Source organism: Homarus americanus, unplaced genomic scaffold (genome assembly GCF_018991925.1).
Source record: "Homarus americanus isolate GMGI-L3 unplaced genomic scaffold, GMGI_Hamer_2.0 scaffold43075, whole genome shotgun sequence".
In the NCBI taxonomy this organism is placed as follows: domain Eukaryota; kingdom Metazoa; phylum Arthropoda; class Malacostraca; order Decapoda; family Nephropidae; genus Homarus; species Homarus americanus.
The window spans coordinates 40,001-61,424 of NW_024756438.1; the positions used below are offsets into that span (position 1 = coordinate 40,001).

At 39.9% G+C, this 21,424-nt stretch overlaps 1 protein-coding gene across 4 annotated transcripts in view; it reads right to left on the reverse strand.

The window, feature by feature from the left end:
- The window catches only part of LOC121856795 (copine-8-like), a 39,274-nt gene extending 20,451 nt beyond the window's left edge, over positions 1-18,823 (reverse strand). For 2 of the 4 annotated variants that reach the window (XM_042352499.1, XM_042352497.1), the window contains exons 1-2: positions 18,235-18,549; positions 4,300-4,448 (exon numbers count right to left, since the gene is read on the reverse strand). In XM_042352499.1, coding sequence (XP_042208433.1) covers positions 4,300-4,355 — 56 coding nt within the window. In that variant the 5' untranslated portion in view covers positions 4,356-4,448; positions 18,235-18,549. Of the gene's footprint in view, positions 1-4,299; positions 4,449-18,234; positions 18,550-18,570 lie in introns of those variants that run through there. The other 2 variants (XM_042352498.1, XM_042352500.1) reach the window with 2 other exon arrangements.
- Between the last annotated feature and the right edge of the window lie 2,601 nt (positions 18,824-21,424).

Sequence of the window (21,424 nt, forward strand, 5' to 3'; positions counted from 1 at the left end):
AGTCTCATCCCTCAAGGCCACTCCGTGTTATCGCGCATCCATTGTTCCGTAAAATGGCTTCCGCCGGACCACCACCCCCAGAGAAAAACCTTTCCTTACCTGGACCCAGCGGCACTAAGCCAAAGAGGACACGACGTTCCTTAAGCTACGAGGTGAAGTACCAAATTATTCAAGATTTGGAGAAAGGAACACGGCAAGTTGATCTCGCGCGCCAGCATGGCGTCAACGAATCTACGATCCGGACTATAAAGAAGGATTCAGCCAAGATAAAGGAGCACATGAAGATCACAAAGTCTACAGGTGCTTCTATGATCAAGTATTTTCACAACCGGGTGCTTCTCAAGACAGAAAAATTACTTGTGAGGTACTTGGTGCGTCAGGCGCGACGCAACATGGCGGTCGACACGCGCTCTGTTAAGGACTACGCACGTGAACTGTACATGGCAGTGGCACGAAAGATGGGAACTTCAGAGCCCAAACCCTTTACTGCTTCCTCTGGGTGGTTACAGAGGTTTAAGATCCGGAACAAGATCACCAATATAAACATTGGTGGTGAAGAAGCGAGTGCTGATCGTGCTGCGGCTCGGGAATTTCCTCCGTTTTTACGTGAGATTATGGAGGAAGGACAGTACACCGACGACCAGGTGTTTAACATGGACGAATCTGGTCTTTTCTGGAGAAAACTACCTTCCAAGTCCTACATTGTGAAGAATGCCAGCAGGATTCGGGGCCGGAAAATGCAGAAGGAACGCATCACCGTCCTGTTTGCCACCAATGCCTCCGGTACCTGTAAGCTCAAGTTATCGGTGATCCACACAGCCCGCAAGCCGCACGCCTACAAAACCATGGACATGACCAAGCTAAATGTCCACTGGCTGACAGCACGTAAGGCATGGATGTTCTCTACACTGTCCCTCTCCTGGTTTGATGACTGTTTTCTTCCCGATGTAAAAAAATTCTGTGAGCAACAGAATGTGCCATTTAATATTTTGTTGCTGCTGGACAACGCACCAGGACACTCGCCCCTACTGTTAGATCGTCACCCCAACGTAAAAGTGGTCTTCCTTCCTCCCAACACTACGTCTATATTACAGCCCATGGACCAGGAGTTGATTTGCAATGTGAAAGCTGCATTCTCAACAAAAAAATTCCAGCCCCTGAACGACTACACCAACATCAGGGAAGAGTTGCGTGACCTGAGTGACACCACCACCGATAGCAAGAGCGACGAAGATGAGGAACAACGGTTAGAACAGCAAAAAATACCCTTCAAACAATTCTGGAGAATATTTAACATCAAGAAAGCTGTGAACATCTTGGTGGAGTCATGGGATCAGCTGTCTATTGCTACAATTCGTCACGCATGGAGACATGTGTTGCATGGAATACCAGGTGACAGGAGGAGTCAATCTGTGACTGGTGAGGTTCAGAATGTTGCAGTAGCAGTGGACCTTGCCAGAGAAGCTGCGCAGACTGTTACAGTTCCAGGCTTCTCCGAGACCACCAACGACGACATCCTGGAGGTGATCAGAAATCCTGAAGTGACTGCCGACGAGATGTTGGAAGAAGAACACGTCAGTGAAGAGGAGGAAGAAGGTGCGTCAGTCTCCGAAGAACACAGTTTAAGTCACAGTGATATTAAGTGTGCCATGGAGTTTGCAGAGAAAATTAAGTCCGTCCTTTCCTGCGACAATGACGATGACCGCTATGAAGTCTTCCATAACCGGCTGGTGCAGGCTATGGAGCCGTACATCACGGTGTATCACGACAACATCAACGCCAGCCGTCAGCAAAGCATAACAGATTTCTTCACCCGCAACCCACCACAGCCAGCCCAAGCCAGTGATAGTGACAGTGAAGTTGACTTTGAGGGATTTGTCAGGGAAGCCCTGACAACTGTAAGTGACAGTGATGATGATTCACCTAGTAATGGTGATTCACCTGAGGGCCAGTAATCTGCCCTCTGCCTCGGAACCAGCCTCCATCCCCGTATGCCGACCCATCTCTTCTACTACCGTAAGTGTTCCACAAAATTTTTAGTTTTTTAACCTATTCTTTATTTTTCCTATGTTAACCTTTATCTTTCCTAACCTAACCTCTTCTATATTACTTGTTTTTTCATACCATCATAAAGTTAAGATAAAATTTTTACTACAACATAGTTGTGTGTCGTCAAAAAGTGGAGTTTGGGGATCGGCCTGGACTCCATTTCAATTAATCCCATATGTTATGTTATTCACTTTACGCGTTCCTCACTTTCCGCGGGACCCTCCGGGTTACATTAACCGCGTAATGTGAGGGTTAACTGTATATATATATATATATATATATATATATATATATATATATATATATATATATATATATATATATATATATATATATATATACACACACACACACACAGTGGTCCCTTGGTTAACGAGCACAATCCGTTCCAGCAGGTTGTTCGTTAACCGAAAATCTCGTTAACCGAAACCATTGTTTCAATGGGTTTTGGGTAATTGGTTCCAGCTCACCGAAAATTGCCTAAATTCAAATTTTTTTTTAGAAATTGACACTTACTTTAAGGTGTGTATGTAGAAGGCTCCTAGATGATGATGATGATGATGATGATGATGATGATGATGATGATGATGATGATGATGGAAATTACAATGGGAGTGGAGGAGAAGGGAGAAGAGAAGTCACCCCATGGCACCATTGCACCCATAAAATTTTAGTTCTCTTGGTGTAATTCAAGATTATTTTCTTTAAATCAACACTGCACTGCATTATATATTGTCAATATGTAAAATAAATTTCAAAATGACCAATAATTTGCTTGGAAACACAAAAAAAAAGCATTTAGTTGAAGCGAGTCTCAAGCAAGATGTTACCTCCACTGAAAACAGAGAGCGACTAACGCCTGTCTGGTGTGTTAACAGGCTGGATGGCATGCCAGAAACTAGTTTCTTTACCTTCAATTATGTTCAATAATTGTTAAAATGACTAAAAAAGTTAATATTAAACTTTTAAAATTATTGAATAGTATAAACTTCTTGATATTTACTAAAATAGTAAGGAATTTAAGCTCTAGAACCGATTACTGTATTGGCGGACTAATACTACAGCTGGTGGACCGCCAAATGCAAGCGAAAACATGTTGAAGTCGGCTCGTATAAAACTCGTTAATCGAGGGATTGCTCGTTAACCAAAGTTAAGAATCTTATGGAAGGTAAATCGTTAACCGAAATCTCGTTAACCGAACTTGAATATATATATATATATATATATATATATATATATATATATATATATATATATATATATATATATATATATATATATATATATATATATATATATATATATATATATATATATATATATATATATATATATATATATATATATATATATATATATATATATATATATATATATATATATATATATATATATATATATATATATATATATATATATATATATATATATATATATATATATATATATATATATATATATATATATATATATATATATATATATATATATATATATATATATATATATATATATATATATATATATATATATATATATTTCTATTAGTGGGCAAATGGACATACATACAGACATACTAGTGAGCAAATGAACATACTGACATACTGATGGGCAAATGGACATACAGACATACTGGTGGGCAAATGGACATACATACAGACATACTAGCGAGCAAATGGACATACATACAGACATACTAGTGGGCAAATGGCCAATTAAACAGAAGAATGGCTAAACAGGAATCAACCCAATTTATATTTTATTAGCAGGTGAATAAGAACACATAACTTATTTCTTTCTTAGCATAAAGCATCCATCAAGATATAGAAAACAGTTCAGTGAAACCACCACATAACAGACTTCTCTCTTCATATTATCTGTTAGATGGAAGGTTTCACATCTAATGGACCTTCAAAATATGGCTACTACACAGAAAACTGCCATGTCTGCTGAAGAAACATTCAATTCATTATGTTACTAAGCATAGAAATATGAATAATGTACTGTACTGTACTGTACTGTAACACCACTGTCAGCAAACTAAACTACCAAGTAGAATTATACATAACATTTAGGGACTGTAGGTGGCTGGTAGGTCACTGAAAACTGGACGCACATAGTTATAGCTAAATATTGGTGCAAGGTTGTGCAGTCATCATCTCAAAGGTTATTATATAGTTTTGTTAAAAAGTTGTACAGTAATTTGAAATGATATCACTTACATGAAAGAAGTGTTATAGTAAAGCTTACCTTCCAGATATTGTTATCTCAACTAAAGATGTGGGGGCAGCAGCTGAGCCAGCCATAGTCCAGGGAGTATTGGCTACACTATTTTGTCTACACTCTAATTTTTCTGGTCTCTATTTCTATGGGGGAATCTTGTCAATAACAACCTAGTCCTAGAAAAGAACAAAAAAATAGATCCTAATAAAAAAAAAAATTTAATGTTTTTCCTGTTCTCAATAATCTTTTCATGACTGAAATCATATGTAATACTTGACATCATCATATAAATATCCAATTACACATTATATTACTGAATACTGCATAAAACTACAGTACAATAAAAGTCCAAAAATCCGGATGCCAGGAATCCAGACCACCCGAGAATCCGGACTTTTCGAAAACTCAAACTTTTTAAATTTAGCGGGCTTTTGTGGGTTACGTGAATGAATGGAGTTGCTATAAAAAATTAATTTACATAATTCTAATAATAAAAGTAATTGTAAATTATAGGTAGCTAATTTTGTTAGTTTTGTAATTAGCTTGAACTGAAATGTAAAATTTGAGGCACTATAAATCTTTTGTGTGTGTGTGTGCATGCGCGAATGCCACAGCTGCACAGTGACAATAAACGACCACGCGATCGCCACTTTAAAACAAGCAATCAAAACTGTGACAACGTATGTAATTTTAAGTCCTACTCTTTCCATGTACAGAGTACAAGCCCATAATAATGGCCCCTAAAGTAGATAAACTTCGTTGTGTGAAGAGAAAGAAGAACACATTGAAAATGAGTGACAAACTTGAAATAATTACAAAACTAGAATATGGTGTGAGCAATGCTGTTCTAATGGAAACATACGACATTGGAAAGTCTACAATTTATGATATAAAAAGGGCAAAGAATAAAATTCTAGCATTCACAGCTTTTTCTGAGCCTTACATTAAAATTGCTGAAAGAAAAAGTTTACATCGGCCCAAATTAGAAAATCTTGATAAAGTGTTGCACGAATGGGTTTTGTTAAAACGATCAGAAGGTATGGCAATTTCTGGGCTGATGCTTATTACCAAAGCAAAGTCTTTTAAGGAGCAAATGAACATTGAATCAGAGTGCACATTTAGTGATGGATGGCTTAGGAATTTCAAGACTCGTCATGGTATTAGACAGTTTGTTTACATTTTTGTCTAGTGTTGACATTATTTTTCTTTAAAACTGCTCGTTTTGATAAATGAAGCATGCTTTATTTGCTAATGAATAAACTATCAAAATGTACCTGTTCATCTCTTCTTTATTCCTCCTTAAATATTAATTTTAAAAGTACTGCCTGAGAATCCGGAAAATCTGAAAATCCGGACCGACCCAATCCCCAAGCAGTCCGGATTTTTGGACTTCTACTGTACAGTACTGTTCTGTGAAGTTTCCAGGGTTAACCAAGAAACAAAGGATCAATCCCGAAAGTTCACTTTACGACCAAGCCTGGTATAAGAGGCTCATGAATGGTAAAAGTTTAAATAATGGTGATGTATAAGCTCTCAAGTTGTGTGACGATGGTGATGTATAAGCTCTCAAGTTATATGACGATGGTGATGTATACTGTAAGCTCTCAAGCTATGTGATGATGGTGATGTATAAGCTCTCAAGCTATGTGATGATGGTGATGTATAAGCTCTCAAGTTATGTGATGATGGTGATGTATAAGCTCTCAAGTTATGTGACGATGGTGATGTATACTGTAAGCTCTCAAGCTATGTGATGATGGTAATGTATAAGCTCTCAAGCTATGTGATGATGGTGATGTATAAGCTCTTAAGCTATGTGATGATGGTGATGTATAAGCTCTTAAGCTATGTGATGATGGTGATGTATAAGCTCTCAAGTTATGTGATGATGGTGATGAATAAGCTCTCAAGTTATGTGATGATGGTGATGTATAAGCTCTCAAGTTATGTGATGATGGTGATGTATAAGCTCTTAAACTATGTGATGATGGTGATGTATAAGCTCTCAAGTTATGTGATGATGGTGATGTATAAGCTCTTAAGCTATGTGATGATGGTGATGTATAAGCTCTCAAGTTATGTGATGATGGTGATGAATAAGCTCTCAAGTTATGTGATGATGGTGATGTATAAGCTCTCAAGTTATGTGATGATGGTGATGTATAAGCTCTCAAGTTATGTGATGATGGTGATGTATAAGCTCTCAAGTTATGTGATGATGGTGATGTATAAGCTCTCAAGCTATGTGATGATGGTGATGTATAAGCTCTCAAGTTATGTGATGATGGTGATGAATAAGCTCTCAAGTTATGTGATGATGGTGATGTATAAGCTCTCAAGTTATGTGATGATGGTGATGTATAAGCTCTCAAGTTATGTGATGATGGTGATGTATAAGCTCTCAAGTTATTTGATGATGGTGATGTATAAGCTCTCAAGTTATGTGATGATGGTGATGAATAAGCTCTTAAGCTATGTGATGATGGTGATGTATAAGCTCTTAAGCTATGTGATGATGGTGATGTATAAGCTCTCAAGTTATGTGATGATGGTGATGTATAAGCTCTCAAGTTATGTGATGATGGTGATGTATAAGCTCTTAAGCTATGTGATGATGGTGATGTATAAGCTCTCAAGTTATTTGATGATGATGATGAATAAGCTCTTAAGCTATGTGATGATGGTGATGTATAAGCTCTCAAGTTATGTGATGATGGTGATGTATAAGCTCTTAAGCTATGTGATGATGGTGATGTATAAGCTCTCAAGTTATGTGATGATGGTGATGTATAAGCTCTCAAGTTATGTGACGATGGTGATGTATACTGTAAGCTCTCAAGCTATGTGATGATGGTGATGTATAAGCTCTCAAGTTATGTGATGATGGTGATGTATAAGCTCTTAAGCTATGTGATGATGGTGATGTATAAGCTCTCAAGTTATGTGATGATGGTGATGTATAAGCTCTCTAGTTATGTGATGATGGTGATGTATAAGCTCTCAAGTTATGTGATGATGGTGATGTATAAGCTCTCAAGTTATGTGACGATGGTGATGTATACTGTAAGCTCTCAAGCTATGTGATGATGGTGATGTATAAGCTCTCAAGTTATGTGATGATGGTGATGTATAAGCTCTCAAGTTATGTGATGATGGTGATGTATAAGCTCTCAAGCTATGTGATGAAGGTGATGTATAAGCTCTCAAGCTATGTGATGATGGTGATGTATAAGCTCTCAAGTTATTTGATGATGATGATGTATAAGCTCTCAAGTTATGTGACGATGGTGATGTATACTGTAAGCTCTCAAGCTATGTGATGATGGTAATGTATAAGCTCTCAAGCTATGTGATGATGGTGATGTATAAGCTCTCAAGTTATGTGAAGATGGCGATGTATAAGCTCTTAAGCTATGTGATGATGGTGATGTATAAGCTCTCAAGTTATGTGAAGATGGTGATGTATAAGCTCTCAAGTTATGTGATGATGGTGATGTATAAGCTCTTAAGCTATGTGATGATGGTAATGTATAAGCTCTCAAGCTATGTGATGATGGTGATGTATAAGCTCTCAAGTTATGTGATGATGGTGATGTATAAGCTCTCAAGCTATGTGATGATGGTAATGTATAAGCTCTCAAGCTATGTGATGATGGTGATGTATAAGCTCTCAAGTTATGTGATGATGGTGATGTATAAGCTCTTAAGCTATGTGATGATGGTGATGTATAAGCTCTCAAGTTATGTGAAGATGGTGATGTATAAGCTCTTAAGCTATGTGATGATGGTGATGTATAAGCTCTCAAGTTATGTGATGATGGTGATGTATAAGCTCTCAAGTTATGTGACGATGGTGATGTATACTGTAAGCTCTCAAGCTATGTGATGATGGTGATGTATAAGCTCTCAAGCTATGTGATGATGGTGATGTATAAGCTCTCAAGTTATGTGATGGTGATGTATAAGCTCTTAAGCTATGTGACGATGGTGATGTATACTGTAAGCTCTCAAGCTATGTGATGATGGTAATGTATAAGCTCTCAAGCTATGTGATGATGGTGATGTATAAGCTCTCAAGTTATGTGATGATGGTGATGTATAAGCTCTTAAGCTATGTGATGATGGTGATGTATAAGCTCTCAAGTTATGTGATGATGGTGATGAATAAGCTCTCAAGTTATGTGATGATGGTGATGTATAAGCTCTCAAGTTATGTGATGATGGTGATGTATAAGCTCTCAAGTTATGTGATGATGGTGATGTATAAGCTCTCAAGCTACGTGATGATGGTGATGTATAAGTTCTTAAGCTACGTGATGATGGTGATGTATAAGCTCTCAAGCTATGTGATGATGGTGATGTATAAGCTCTCAAGCTACGTGATGATGGTGATGTATAAGCTCTCAAGTTATGTGATGATGGTGATGTATAAGCTCTCAAGTTATGTGATGATGGTGATGTATAAGCTCTTAAGCTATGTGATGATGGTGATGTATAAGCTCTCAAGCTATGTGATGATGGTGATGTATAAGCTCTTAAGCTATGTGATGATGGTGATGTATAAGCTCTCAAGCTATGTGATGATGGTGATGTATAAGCTCTCAAGCTATGTGATGATGGTGATGTATAAGCTCTCAAGCTATGTGATGATGGTGATGTATAAGCTCTTAAGCTATGTGATGATGGTGATGTATAAGCTCTTAAGCTATGTGATGATGGTGATGTATAAGCTCTCAAGTTACAGTATAGTCTGGATTTACGCGGATATTTTATACGCTTTTGGCTATTTACAAGGCACCTGTCCAGACGCGCCAGTTATTAGTTACGCGGTATATTCCTTATTTTACGCTGCAAGCGGCTGGTCGCTGACGTCAGACTCGTGCCGATGACGTCGCGGACTGTGATGGGCCACGTATCCTTACCACCCACGCATCTCCTCCGGCACGAGCTGTGATTGGTCTATTAAACTTTGCTTGCCCTGCCACAGGAGCGATGAGTCGGTAACCTTGACTGCGTCAGTCCCATTGTCTCCCGTCTCCGAGTATACTCCCTCGTGTCTGCCACCCACCACAGCCAGCCCAAGTCAGTGATAGTGAGGATATGGACATTGAGGGGTTTGACAAGGAGGCCCTGCAAGCCTCTGTGGTGGATAGTGATACAGGTGAGGGCCAATAATCTGCCCTCTGCCTCAGAACCAACCCCCCATCCCCATGTGCCCAGCCATCTCTTCCACTAGCGTGTGTTAAAAAACCTAATATTAGTGATATTTCTCTTAAATATTAATAGTGTGTGCATACCATCATAAAATTAAGATGGTATTTTTACTACAACGTACGTATTGTGTCGGCAAAAGGGTAGTCTGGCGGTCAGCCCAGTCTCTTTTTCACTTAATCCCATATGTTCTGTTATTTTGTTTACGCGTTTTGCATTATACGCGAACCTCCACGGGTTGAATTAGCCGCGTAAACCCAGACTATACTGTATGTGATGATGGTGATGTATAAGCTCTCAAACTCTGTGATGATGGTGATGTATAAGCTCTCAAACTCTGTGATGATGGTGATGTATAAGCTCTCAAGTTATGTGATGATGGTGATGTATAAGCTCTCAAGCTCTCTGATGATTGTGATGTATAAGCTCACAAGCTCTGTGAGGATGGCGATGTATAAGCTCTCAAGCTATGTGATGATGGTGATGTATAAATTTATGCTCAACTGTCAGCGGCAGATCCAGTATTTTATGAGGGGCCTCTTTCAAATGGAAATAAAGTAGAGTAACAAGAAAAAGTAACAAAAAAAAAAATTAATAGGAAGAAAATCAAATTTTTTTTTTTAAATACCAATACCATTAACAAGTAAAAATAAAACCTGATGGAGTTTATGGCAGTTGCTAATTGACAACACTGTACATTACACCCACTAAAAAATTATTCGGCACTCTTACGGCGAGATGCAATATGACACGGGTGCCGAATAATTTTTTAGTGGGTGTACATGACTTCCACAGATTGTCAACAAAATATGCAGTCTCATGACATTATAGCTATATTAAAAAAAATAACACATATTAATTGCATCATACAACACAAGGTTTGTGGTCACACTGCCCAGATAGTGAATACTGTCTGGGCATATTTTCACCACACCTTGGTTGTATGAGTGGCATGATTGGTAGAGTATTAATATGCATGAACTCATTGTGGCAGATCTTGGAACCATGCTTATTACTGTTGAAAATTTCCATGGTAGTAGGTGTACATAATAGTTACGATTACAATCTCATAATGACTTAATAATGGGTATACACAATTCCTCTGTGATCTCAACATGATAACAGTCTTACCTGAGTCAGGCAGCAGACCCAGATGCCAGTGATCTCTCCAATGACATTGTAATTCTCACACACAGCCGAACTGTCAAAGGTATCTGCTTATTGCACCTCACTAACAAGGCGAGAGAGGGATACTTGGCTCACTGGGTGAGTCATAGTCAAAATCAGGTGATTGCCATGTCAGTAACTGACCGCTGTGGGACCATTGATACGGTACTCAAACTTTATAGAAATTTTATATTTGTTACTGGTTATGCATTTATTAGAGATCACACTTTACTCTATAACCAGCCCTAAAAAGCACCAAATTGATTGGAAAACAGCCAAAAAGCATTAGCTAACAATTTTAAGGCCCTGGACCAAGCCTTCTCTTACTAGATTAGCCATTTTTGCAGTACTGTACAATATGTCCAATACAAAGACACCAAAACAAATTGCTAGCAGAAAGATAGACTTGAGGCATCTCCTGATCTACATCACACATATTTCTGTGGTGTGTGATAAAATGTGTAGGTCTTGGATTGATCTTAAGTTACCTTAAAACATACAGGGTGATTCAGCAAAGAGTACAGTTGGTCCTCACATTAAGCGGTCCCGCATTCCACGTTTCCACGTTACCGCGGTGCCTTGCCAGAACCTAACATTTTCACATTTCGCGGTCGCGAACGCCATTCCGCGGAGAGTGTCCGGCGCGACGCTATTTTTAGATTTTCCCCACGCGCCACGCGCCAGCCGCCCGCCTGCCTGCCTCTCCCTCCTCCTCCCTCCGCTTGGGCAAGCGGCGCGGTAAGGTTGCGCAGGGTGTCTTTGTTGCGTTATCACTGACGTCATATGACGTACAAGACCTGTGATTGGCCATGCATCCCTACCCTCCTCTGCTGCTAGCTGTAATTGGCTTAAAGTATTATGACGTGTCCACCCGGGGCAGGGAGGGAGGGAGGAGAGACGACGCTTGACCTAGCCGCGACAGTCTCATCCCTCAAGGCCACTCCGTGTTATCGCGCATCCATTGTTCCGTAAAATGGCTTCCGCCGGACCACCACGCCCAGAGAAAAACCTTTCCTTACCTGGACCCAGCGGCACTAAGCCAAAGAGGACACGACGTTCCTTAAGCTACGAGGTGAAGTACCAAATTATTCAAGATTTGGAGAAAGGAACACGGCAAGTTGATCAAGTATTTTCACAACCGGGTGCTTCTCAAGACAGAAAAATTACTTGTGAGGTACTTGGTGCGTCAGGCGCGACGCAACATGGCGGTCGACACGCGCTCTGTGAAGGACTACGCACGTGAACTGTACATGGCAGTGGCACGAGAGATGGGAACTTCAGAGCCCAAACCCTTTACTGCTTCCTCTGGGTGGTTACAGAGGTTTAAGATCCGGAACAAGATCACCAATATAAACATTGGTGGTGAAGAAGCGAGTGCTGATCGTGCTGCGGCTCGGGAATTTCCTCCGTTTTTACGTGAGATTATGGAGGAAGGACAGTACACCGACGACCAGGTGTTTAACATGGACGAATCTGGTCTTTTCTGGAGAAAACTACCTTCCAAGTCCTACATTGTGAAGAATGCCAGCAGGATTCGGGGCCGGAAAATGCAGAAGGAACGCATCACCGTCCTGTTTGCCACCAATGCCTCCGGTACCTGTAAGCTCAAGTTATCGGTGATCCACACAGCCCGCAAGCCGCACGCCTACAAAACCATGGACATGACCAAGCTAAATGTCCACTGGCTGACAGCACGTAAGGCATGGATGTTCTCTACACTGTCCCTCTCCTGGTTTGATGACTGTTTTCTTCCCGATGTAAAAAAATTCTGTGAGCAACAGAATGTGCCATCTAATATTTTGTTGCTGCTGGACAACGCACCAGGACACTCGCCCCTACTGTTAGATCGTCACCCCAACGTAAAAGTGGTCTTCCTTCCTCCCAACACTACGTCTATATTACAGCCCATGGACCAGGAGTTGATTTGCAATGTGAAAGCTGCATTCTCAACAAAAAAATTCCAGCTCCTGAACGACTACACCAACACCAGGGAAGAGTTGCGTGACCTGAGTGACACCACCACCGATAGCAAGAGCGACGAAGATGAGGAACAACGGTTAGAACAGCAAAAAATACTCTTCAAACAATTCTGGAGAATATTTAACATCAAGAAAGCTGTGAACATCTTGGTGGAGTCGTGGGATCAGCTGTCTATTGCTACAATTCGTCACGCATGGAGACATGTGTTGCATGGAATACCAGGTGAGAGGAGGAGTCAATCTGTGACTGGTGAGGTTCAGAATGTTGCAGTAGCAGTGGACCTTGCCAGAGAAGCTGCGCAGACTGTTACAGTTCCAGGCTTCTCCGAGACCACCAACGACGACATCCTGGAGGTGATCAGAAATCCTGAAGTGACTGCCGACGAGATGTTGGAAGAAGAACACGTCAGTGAAGAGGAGGAAGAAGGTGCGTCAGTCTCCGAAGAACACAGTTTAAGTCATAGTGATATTAAGTGTGCCATGGAGTTTGCAGAGAAAATTAAGTCCGTCCTTTCCCGCGACAATGACGATGACCGCTATGAAGTCTTCCATAACCGGCTGGTGCAGGCTATGGAGCCGTACATCACGGTGTATCACGACAACATCAACGCCAGCCGTCAGCAAAGCATAACAGATTTCTTCACCCGCAACCCACCACAGCCAGCCCAAGCCAGTGATAGTGACAGTGAAGTTGACTTTGAGGGATTTGTCAGGGAAGCCCTGACAACTGTAAGTGACAGTGATGATGATTCACCTAGTAATGGTGATTCACCTGAGGGCCAGTAATCTGCCCTCTGCCTCGGAACCAGCCTCCATCCCCATATGCCGACCCATCTCTTCTACTACCGTAAGTGTTCCACAAAATTTTTCGTTTTTTAACCTATTCTTTATTTTTCCTATGTTAACCTTTATCTTTCCTAACCTAACCTCTTCTATATTACTTGTTTTTTCATACCATCATAAAGTTAAGATAAAATTTTTACTACAACATAGTTGTGTGTCGTCAAAAAGTGGAGTTTGGGGATCGGCCTGGACTCTATTTCAATTAATCCCATATGTTATGTTATTCACTTTCCGCGGGACCCTCAGGGTTACATTAACCGCGTAATGTGAGGACCAACTGTACATTAAATTGGAGGATGAAATCCTTGGAGATTTCTAAACCACAATGTCTCTATGGTAAAATGTCATATTCTGCATCTACCCACGTGTTCTTGACAGGTGCGGGCAAATTAAACATAGTCCAGGCATTTTGGAACGCGTCAGACAATCAATGGTACAACGTGTACAGGCCTGCATTGAGGCAGAAGGGGGCAACTTTGAACATTTCCTTTAGGTTGTAACAGAGGGGTCACACTGTAGATATCTGTGAATAAATGATTACAAAAACCTACGGGGATTTCACTTCAAATTCATTCTCATTAATACATCTTAAATGTGTTGTAACATGGAAACTCTGCAGAATCTTACATTTTACCATTGAGACATTGCAGTTTAGAATTATCGAAGGATTTCATCTTCCAATTTAATGTACTCTTTGCTGAATCACCCTGTATATAAGTGAGGAGAACACAACAAACCAGGCAATTGTAGAGTTAAAGATATAACCTTGAATACAAAATTTTATTTATCTTATCTATTTGTTTCATACAATCATGGCCATCATTTTCTTAATCACTTGCTGATATAGCTATAACACTCGGTAGTAAAGGACTGCAAAATAGAGATAGCTGGTAAGGTTATAGAACATTACTGTACAGTACAGTACTGTATCAGGCTAGGTTGGTCGTTTCCTGTTATCTACTGTAAGAAATGATGTGCTAAACAATAACTAACATCAAACTGTGCCAAATGTATTTGCTATGGGGATATTTACAAGTCAAAATACAAATTTATCAGTTGGCTGATGATGTACTGTAGGGTCAACATTTTAACAAAAATATTTTCTTAAAATTAAAAATCAAAATCTGGTACAGTACAATTCTGTAGTAGAGAAAGGAAAACACATTGGAATTACTGAAGAAGCAAGGAAAGGGGAACGAACCTATGAAAATTATACACTGTATAGTAAGTGCTGACAAAATCTATTACTGTACCCGTGTGGTGCGACAAACCTTCCGAGCGCAAAACCTTCCGGGGTAAATGCTTAGTTTTGGGTATTAAATTTAATTATAAAGTTAGTAAAATTATTCATACAACTTTGGTGGTTCTCCAGTTCGCTTAAGTGTTTATTGTTTACTTCTTCACGCAGTGCACACATGATCAGCCTCCACCATTGGTTAAGATTTTGTAATGTTAGGTTAGGGCAGGTTAGGTCAGGATTCCTTGGGTTTGACTGGTTCATTTTTTGTGTTCTTACCCCACAATTTCCATCGACTTCAAAGCACTGCCACTTTGTGCTTTCATTGTCTTTGGTAGTGAGTATGTTTCATATCATCCTTATACTGTAGTCAGTTTGCCCAAGATATAATGGGAAATTCATTCAAAACCTTCCGTTACCATATTTATTAATATTTTCAGCTCTCACAAATCAACCACAAATCAATCATACATCTTAGATGTTGATTATGAACATCAGTAATTGCTGAGCCCAGAAGGTTTATCGCACCGGAAGATTTGCCGCATGACACCGGTACTAAGTTTAACTTTAAGTAATTTGGGTACAACAGAATCACAGATATACAGTACATGTACTGTACCAGAGACTCAAATTTGGCAGGGCAATATAGTACTCTCTGATTAATTCTTGCTTAAATAAGATATGGCTTTATATGGTGGGTCACAGCTTGTATGTCATTTCCTTTGTAAAGTATATTTATTTAATTTTTTAGTGCTCTGACATTGGATTAATTAGCAACCAACTTAGGTCAAACAGTAAGAAAAAATTTATATTTTTGGGGAAAATGTGTCAAGTTGCTAGTTAAGGGACACAACCATCATCCAATATTACTACAGTAAATTACTAAAGGAAGCACTAAGTACGGCAGGTACAAACCATAAAACAATAAATATACTGTACACTGGAGTTTAGTAGCACTACTTTACAGTATACAGGTATAGTTCATTCCTCCTAAAATTAGACACATCATTGGTAAGTTTTTCATAGTGGATATTGGTACGGCAGCAGTATCTTACCTTTTTTTTTACCTTTATCCTCTTCACCTCTGATCTCTTAGGCAATTGGTCACGTCTCTGTTACGCAATGTTCGCAAGTTCTGAGCTGTGTTGTTGATGGTTAGGTTAGTCAGAAAGAATGCCATCTAAGTAACTATCATTGTATAGTCTGCCCACCACAAATGCACATTAGGCTGCAGTACCAATAGACATAATTTTACATATGGCTGCCGTACCTGTATCCTGTGCCTAAATTTTTTCTTTAATTACCTATTACTTTTACTTTATCCTCTTCACCACTGATCGGCTCGTTAGCCGCTTGGGCGATCGGTCACATCTTTGTTTTGTGTTATGGACTGTTGGCAAGTACTGGGCAAACACTGGGTCCTGAACGTATCTGAACTTGCTCCAGTGCTTGTCAAGTCTGGTCTTGAAAAAGCTCACATTCAGTGCCGTCACAACACTCTGGCAGATTGTTCCAAGAGTTCATAACTTTCACTCCGAAAAAGTTACCCCTCACAGTTTTATGGACTTACAACTTCTACATATACACAAAATGGATAGAGGCCATGGCCTACTAGCAGCTTCTTAAGAAAATTCATTTTTTTCAACCACTAGATTTGCCTTCTATGCATTAAAGTAAACATTATCATGAAATTCCTATGAAAGAAACTACCATTAAATTAATGCAACACATTCCCAAAACTGTGCTAATGACAAAAAGCCAATTAGGTGTGGCTTAGCTAAAGGCATAAATACTGTACAGTACAGTCCTGGCTCTCTAGTGACACACACATACCAGGAACAGTATAAGTAAAAACTTAATGTTAAGTATTTATTTTTAACCTAACCAATTTTTACAGGACACAAACCCTAAGATGTGGTTGAATAATGGCAAATTGAAAATAAAGTACTGTACAGTACTACAATACTGTATATACACTGGCTGCTAATTAAACTTTCATTCACAATACTGTATAATTACAATCATACAGATACTAGTTTACCATTCATGCACAGTCTTCCCATTTTAATAATATCTACTCTACTATGTACAATGAAAGACAAAAGTCGTGTCATGAAATTTGGTGAAAACATATGTCGAAGGGCTTAAACTTTTGGTGCACTGCCTTGTGGTAGGGCTCTCATAATGTTTCACGAGTTAAATTTTAATCTTCGGACAAAACTGCGACATGACTTTTGTCTTTGATTGTACATGTAAATGGCAACAAGTGACTTGTACGTACTGTATTTGCAATTTCAACTGATATACAACAAATTATGGTCAATTTATGATAGTAGCCAGTTTCATTTTTTTCAGAAAAATTTTTTTTCCGATAAAATTTTATTTCACACAACTATGGAATCTTAAGAATTTTATTTTTGCAATTAATAGTAAAGACAATTCTAAGACACTTTTCTTCTAAGACGTTTCCCTCGGAAATTACCGAAAAATGATCTAACCTAACCTCATCTCACTTCTTTGGACCCCCCAAGTATATACAGTATAAGTCATTTGTGAGGGAAACAATTTTTTTTATCATATTCGCTACTTATGAGCTTACTAGCCATTTGGGCTGTCTATCCAGTGTTAGTACAGGAAGAAACCTGTGGTGTTTGGTAGTAAGCGTCACACTCTATAACACCCTTCTCAGGTGTGTCTGGACCGAGGCTCAAACCATTCACATATTGGTGAGAGTTATGCGAGTTAGCGCTGTACCACCACACGAAGTGTCTTAGAATTGTCTAAACTAATAATTGCAAAGATCAAAAATTCTTAAGATTACACGTTTGTGTGAAAGTAAAACATTACCGTTTTTCCTATGGTTCTTGTTGTGATTCGAATGAATGATCACTCAGACCTTCCTTTCTGGTGCTAACTGCCCCAAACCTAACCTAACCGAAACCTGGCTACTATCCTAAATCGACCCTAATTATATTATTTATCCAGTAATAGTACACTTGGAGGTACTGTAATGACCAGTGTTGTACATATTCTTAATTCAGTGGTCAATAATTACCGTTACACACTGTTGGCAAATACTGCAATGGGCAGTATCTGAACCTGCTCCAGTTCCAGTGTTGGTCAAGTCTGCTGAGTGACTAAAATGATCAATCACTCATCATCACAAACACATATGCGACATAATGACATGTTCTTCATAACCACAAATATTAAGAACCGTTTATTTAAAAAAATATATCCGTTTTTAACATATTTCCACAAACTACAAGCATCCACTATAATATAACGATGAAAATCCGGAGTTTTTATAATTGTTTTCGATCAATTTCGCCCGCGGGTTAGTCCTATATAATTACCAACATTAAATTTCAATACACACTGACATGTCGTGGACACCGGTACTCATCTTCACTCTAAGGTCTGCTAATTACAAACAAATGATCCTCGACTATTTACAGCAATGTTCTTATCTCACGTTTTTTTTAATTTAATGAATATAAAACAAAGTGATATGCAGTACGTTACCTAAGAGTATTCACGATGATCTCAGTGCATGTGGTGATGAGTCAACAACGCGACAACTATCACCAAAGTAACATACAGATGATGAAATGGTAAATACTGTATTCCAATTTATTCGGATCATGACCAAAGACTGTATACTCAAGACAGGAATGAGTGTTAAATAGTCGGTAATAATACTAGCTGGAACCTCAAGGCACAGTGACGTCATTTTATGTACTGTAGTCCCAAAGGACTATAATAGGAAAGCAAGGTGAAAACCTCGTCTCCAACTCTCCGCAAGGTGAATAGCCCACATGCTGTCAACCTCCTCCTATATTTCCCACTTCTGAACTTTACCTTGTACTGTACCCTTCTTACACCAGAGCTAATGCTCTCTTCTCTCCATATCACCAACCAGGTAAGCCACATAGCATACACTTGGTCGCGGGATCAACAGATGGCGAAGGTGTGCAAAGCGAGAGGTCGTCTGTACGTTGTCTGTCAGGGGTCCGCAACCTTCCTTTCTTCGGCCGCATGTGGCCGCACGCCGACCAGCCAATCAGCGTACAGCCAGAACAGAACAGAAAAATGCTAGTGACAGAGGGGAAGGAGGTTCAGAGGAAGGATAAAGGGAGGATAGAAGTGAATTTTAGAAGGAGAGAACAGGTGCAGTGGCTAAACACCGCTTGCGTGAGGGGGTAGGCAAAATGCCCTGAGGGTGCAGCAATCACAATCAGGACGAGGCAGGGGGAGGGCGGGAGCAGGTCCGGGCAAGCAAAGGGCCAACGCGGCTGCTCTGGTTGTCGTCTTAGCTTAGGCAGTGATGGCAAAACGTAGGAAGAACCGCAGGTGGACGGACGCACAGGCAGCCCACGATCAAAGTAAACAGAGAAGGTGAAAATATGGAAATTTTGCTAGTCGTAGGGTTGTTTGGAGAAAGATGAAGGTAAAGTCTTTGAGCTATGTCAAAGAGGAACGGAGCGAGTTGGAGGAAGGGTTTTTGAATCTTTGAGCTTGAAATGTCAAAGTATTCATAGTAAGGAAGGATGAGCGTATCGTAGGAGAGTTTTTAGTAATAGCAGCAGACAGATTTGAGCTTTTTTGTCAAATTATGAACGGAGACGAGAATGAGATATAGGTTGAGTGGTTTCAGTCTTGAGTTAGGTCAATTTTATTGAGAATTGGATGTCACAGACGTTGGGTATGTTTGATTAGGTTCTGAGAGTTGTGGGTCTTTTAGCTATGTCAGAGAGAAATGGAGAGAGTTGGAGGAAGAGTTTTGAATCTTTGAGTTTGAAATGTCAAAGTATTCGTAGTGAGGAAGGATGAGTGTATCGTAGGAGAGTTGTTTAGTAATGGCAGGAGGCAGATTTGAGCTATGTCAAATTGTGAACGGAGATGAGAGTGAGATATAGGTTGTTAGGTTTCAGTCTTGAGTTAGGTCGATTTTGGTAAGGTGGCTTTGTCTGGCGGGGGGGGGATGTTGTGTTTGGAGATTGGTTGAGGGAGGGGGGGAGTTTGTGTTTGGGGATTGATGGGGGTGGCGGTTGTATGTTAATTTAAGGTGAATTAAAATTGCTTAAGGGGGGTTGTTGTGTGAGTGTGTATGTGTTTGCATGTAAATGTAAGGGGAGAGAGGGAGGGTTAGGATAATGTTATAAGGTCAGGTATGGTTCGGTTGTCCGGAGGAGGGGGGAGGAGAGGAGAGGAAAAGGGAGGCGAAAGGGGGAAAGGGGGGCTTTGGAGGTTCTTGGGTTAATTTATGGTATGGTAGGATTTCTTAGGAATGATATGTTTTGTGTTGCTAATGAATAGTTGTATTGCGTCATATGTTTTTATTTATTTTTTTATTTATTTTATTTATTTATTTTCTTTTTTTTTTATTAGGAGGGTCAAAGGGGCTTGTTAGAAAGGTCGGGTATATTAAGTTTTTATCTTGGGAGGATTGTAGGTATTGATTTCTAAGAGGGGTTGTGAGTAAGGTTGGGTGGGTTAAGTTTTTCTTTTGGGAGGATTGTAGGTTTTGTTAGTGGTTGGCAGAGTTGGGTTAATTATTGCATTCTCTCTTTCTTGCAGGTATTGTGAGTTCTGGCCCCATTCTTGAGGGAGAGGGTTTGTGTACAGGTACATTGCACCCCTCCCCGACCTTATTGGCTAAGAGAGGCGTTCAATGTCGTCTGCAATTTGGTACCGTTTTTATTAGGTACACCTCTCCGACCTTATTGGCTAAGGGAGGTGCCCATAAAACAGTGTTGGTAACATTCTTGAGGGAGAGGGCTTGCGTAGGCACTGTGGAACTCTCACCAACCTCATTGGCTAAGGGAAACGTACATGTCATTTGAGTTAGTATGGGATGGGTAAGTTAGGTATTTGTTTTGGGAGGAGTGATAGGGTGTGGTTAGTTAATGGTAGAATGGTTATTTTTTATTTTGTGTGGGATTGCTAGTAACGGCTGGGTATGTTAGGTTTTTGTTTTGGGAGGAGTGATAGGGTGTGGTTAGTTAATGGTAGAATGGTTATTTTTTTATTTTGTGTGGAATTGCTAGTAATGGCTGGGTACGTTAGGTTTTTATTTTGGGGGGATTGTTAGGGGGAGTGTTAGTGCAGGTTGAGTGGTTTAGTTATTTATTAATTTATTTATTTTTTATTTTTTTGTCAGAGTGGTCTTGAGTTTGAGTTGGTGGCGTGGGGTTTGGAGTGAGGGGGGGGAGGAGGGAATTGGTCAAGTCAGGTAAGGTTAGGTTGGGTGGGAATTATTGGGTGTGGGGTTGAGAAGAGGTTAGGTTAAGCTTAGTTAGGTTAGGTGGGAATCGTTGGGTGTGGGCTGAGGAGAGGTTAGGTTGATTTGGTTAGGTTGGGTGGGAATCGTTGGGTGAGGGTTAAGGAGAGGCTAGGTTTTAATTTGGGGGGAAATTGTTGGGTGTGGTTATAGGGAAGATATTAATACAAGGGAGGTGGGAGGGGAGTGTTTGGTCTGTTTAGTACTTAAAGATAGAAATTCTGAGGTGCAGGGATGAGGTCTAAATTGTCGAGTGACTGTGAGCGTGGTGGTGGTATGAGTGTTGTGTATGCAAGTGAGGGAAGGGCAGTTACGTGACTGTGTGTGGGGGAGTCGGGAGGTTGAGGGGAGTGTGCTAGGTTCGTGTCGGGGTTGATTTCTGTTTCCTTTGGGGTAGTGCCGTATAGGTTTACTTTGATTATTGATTTGGTT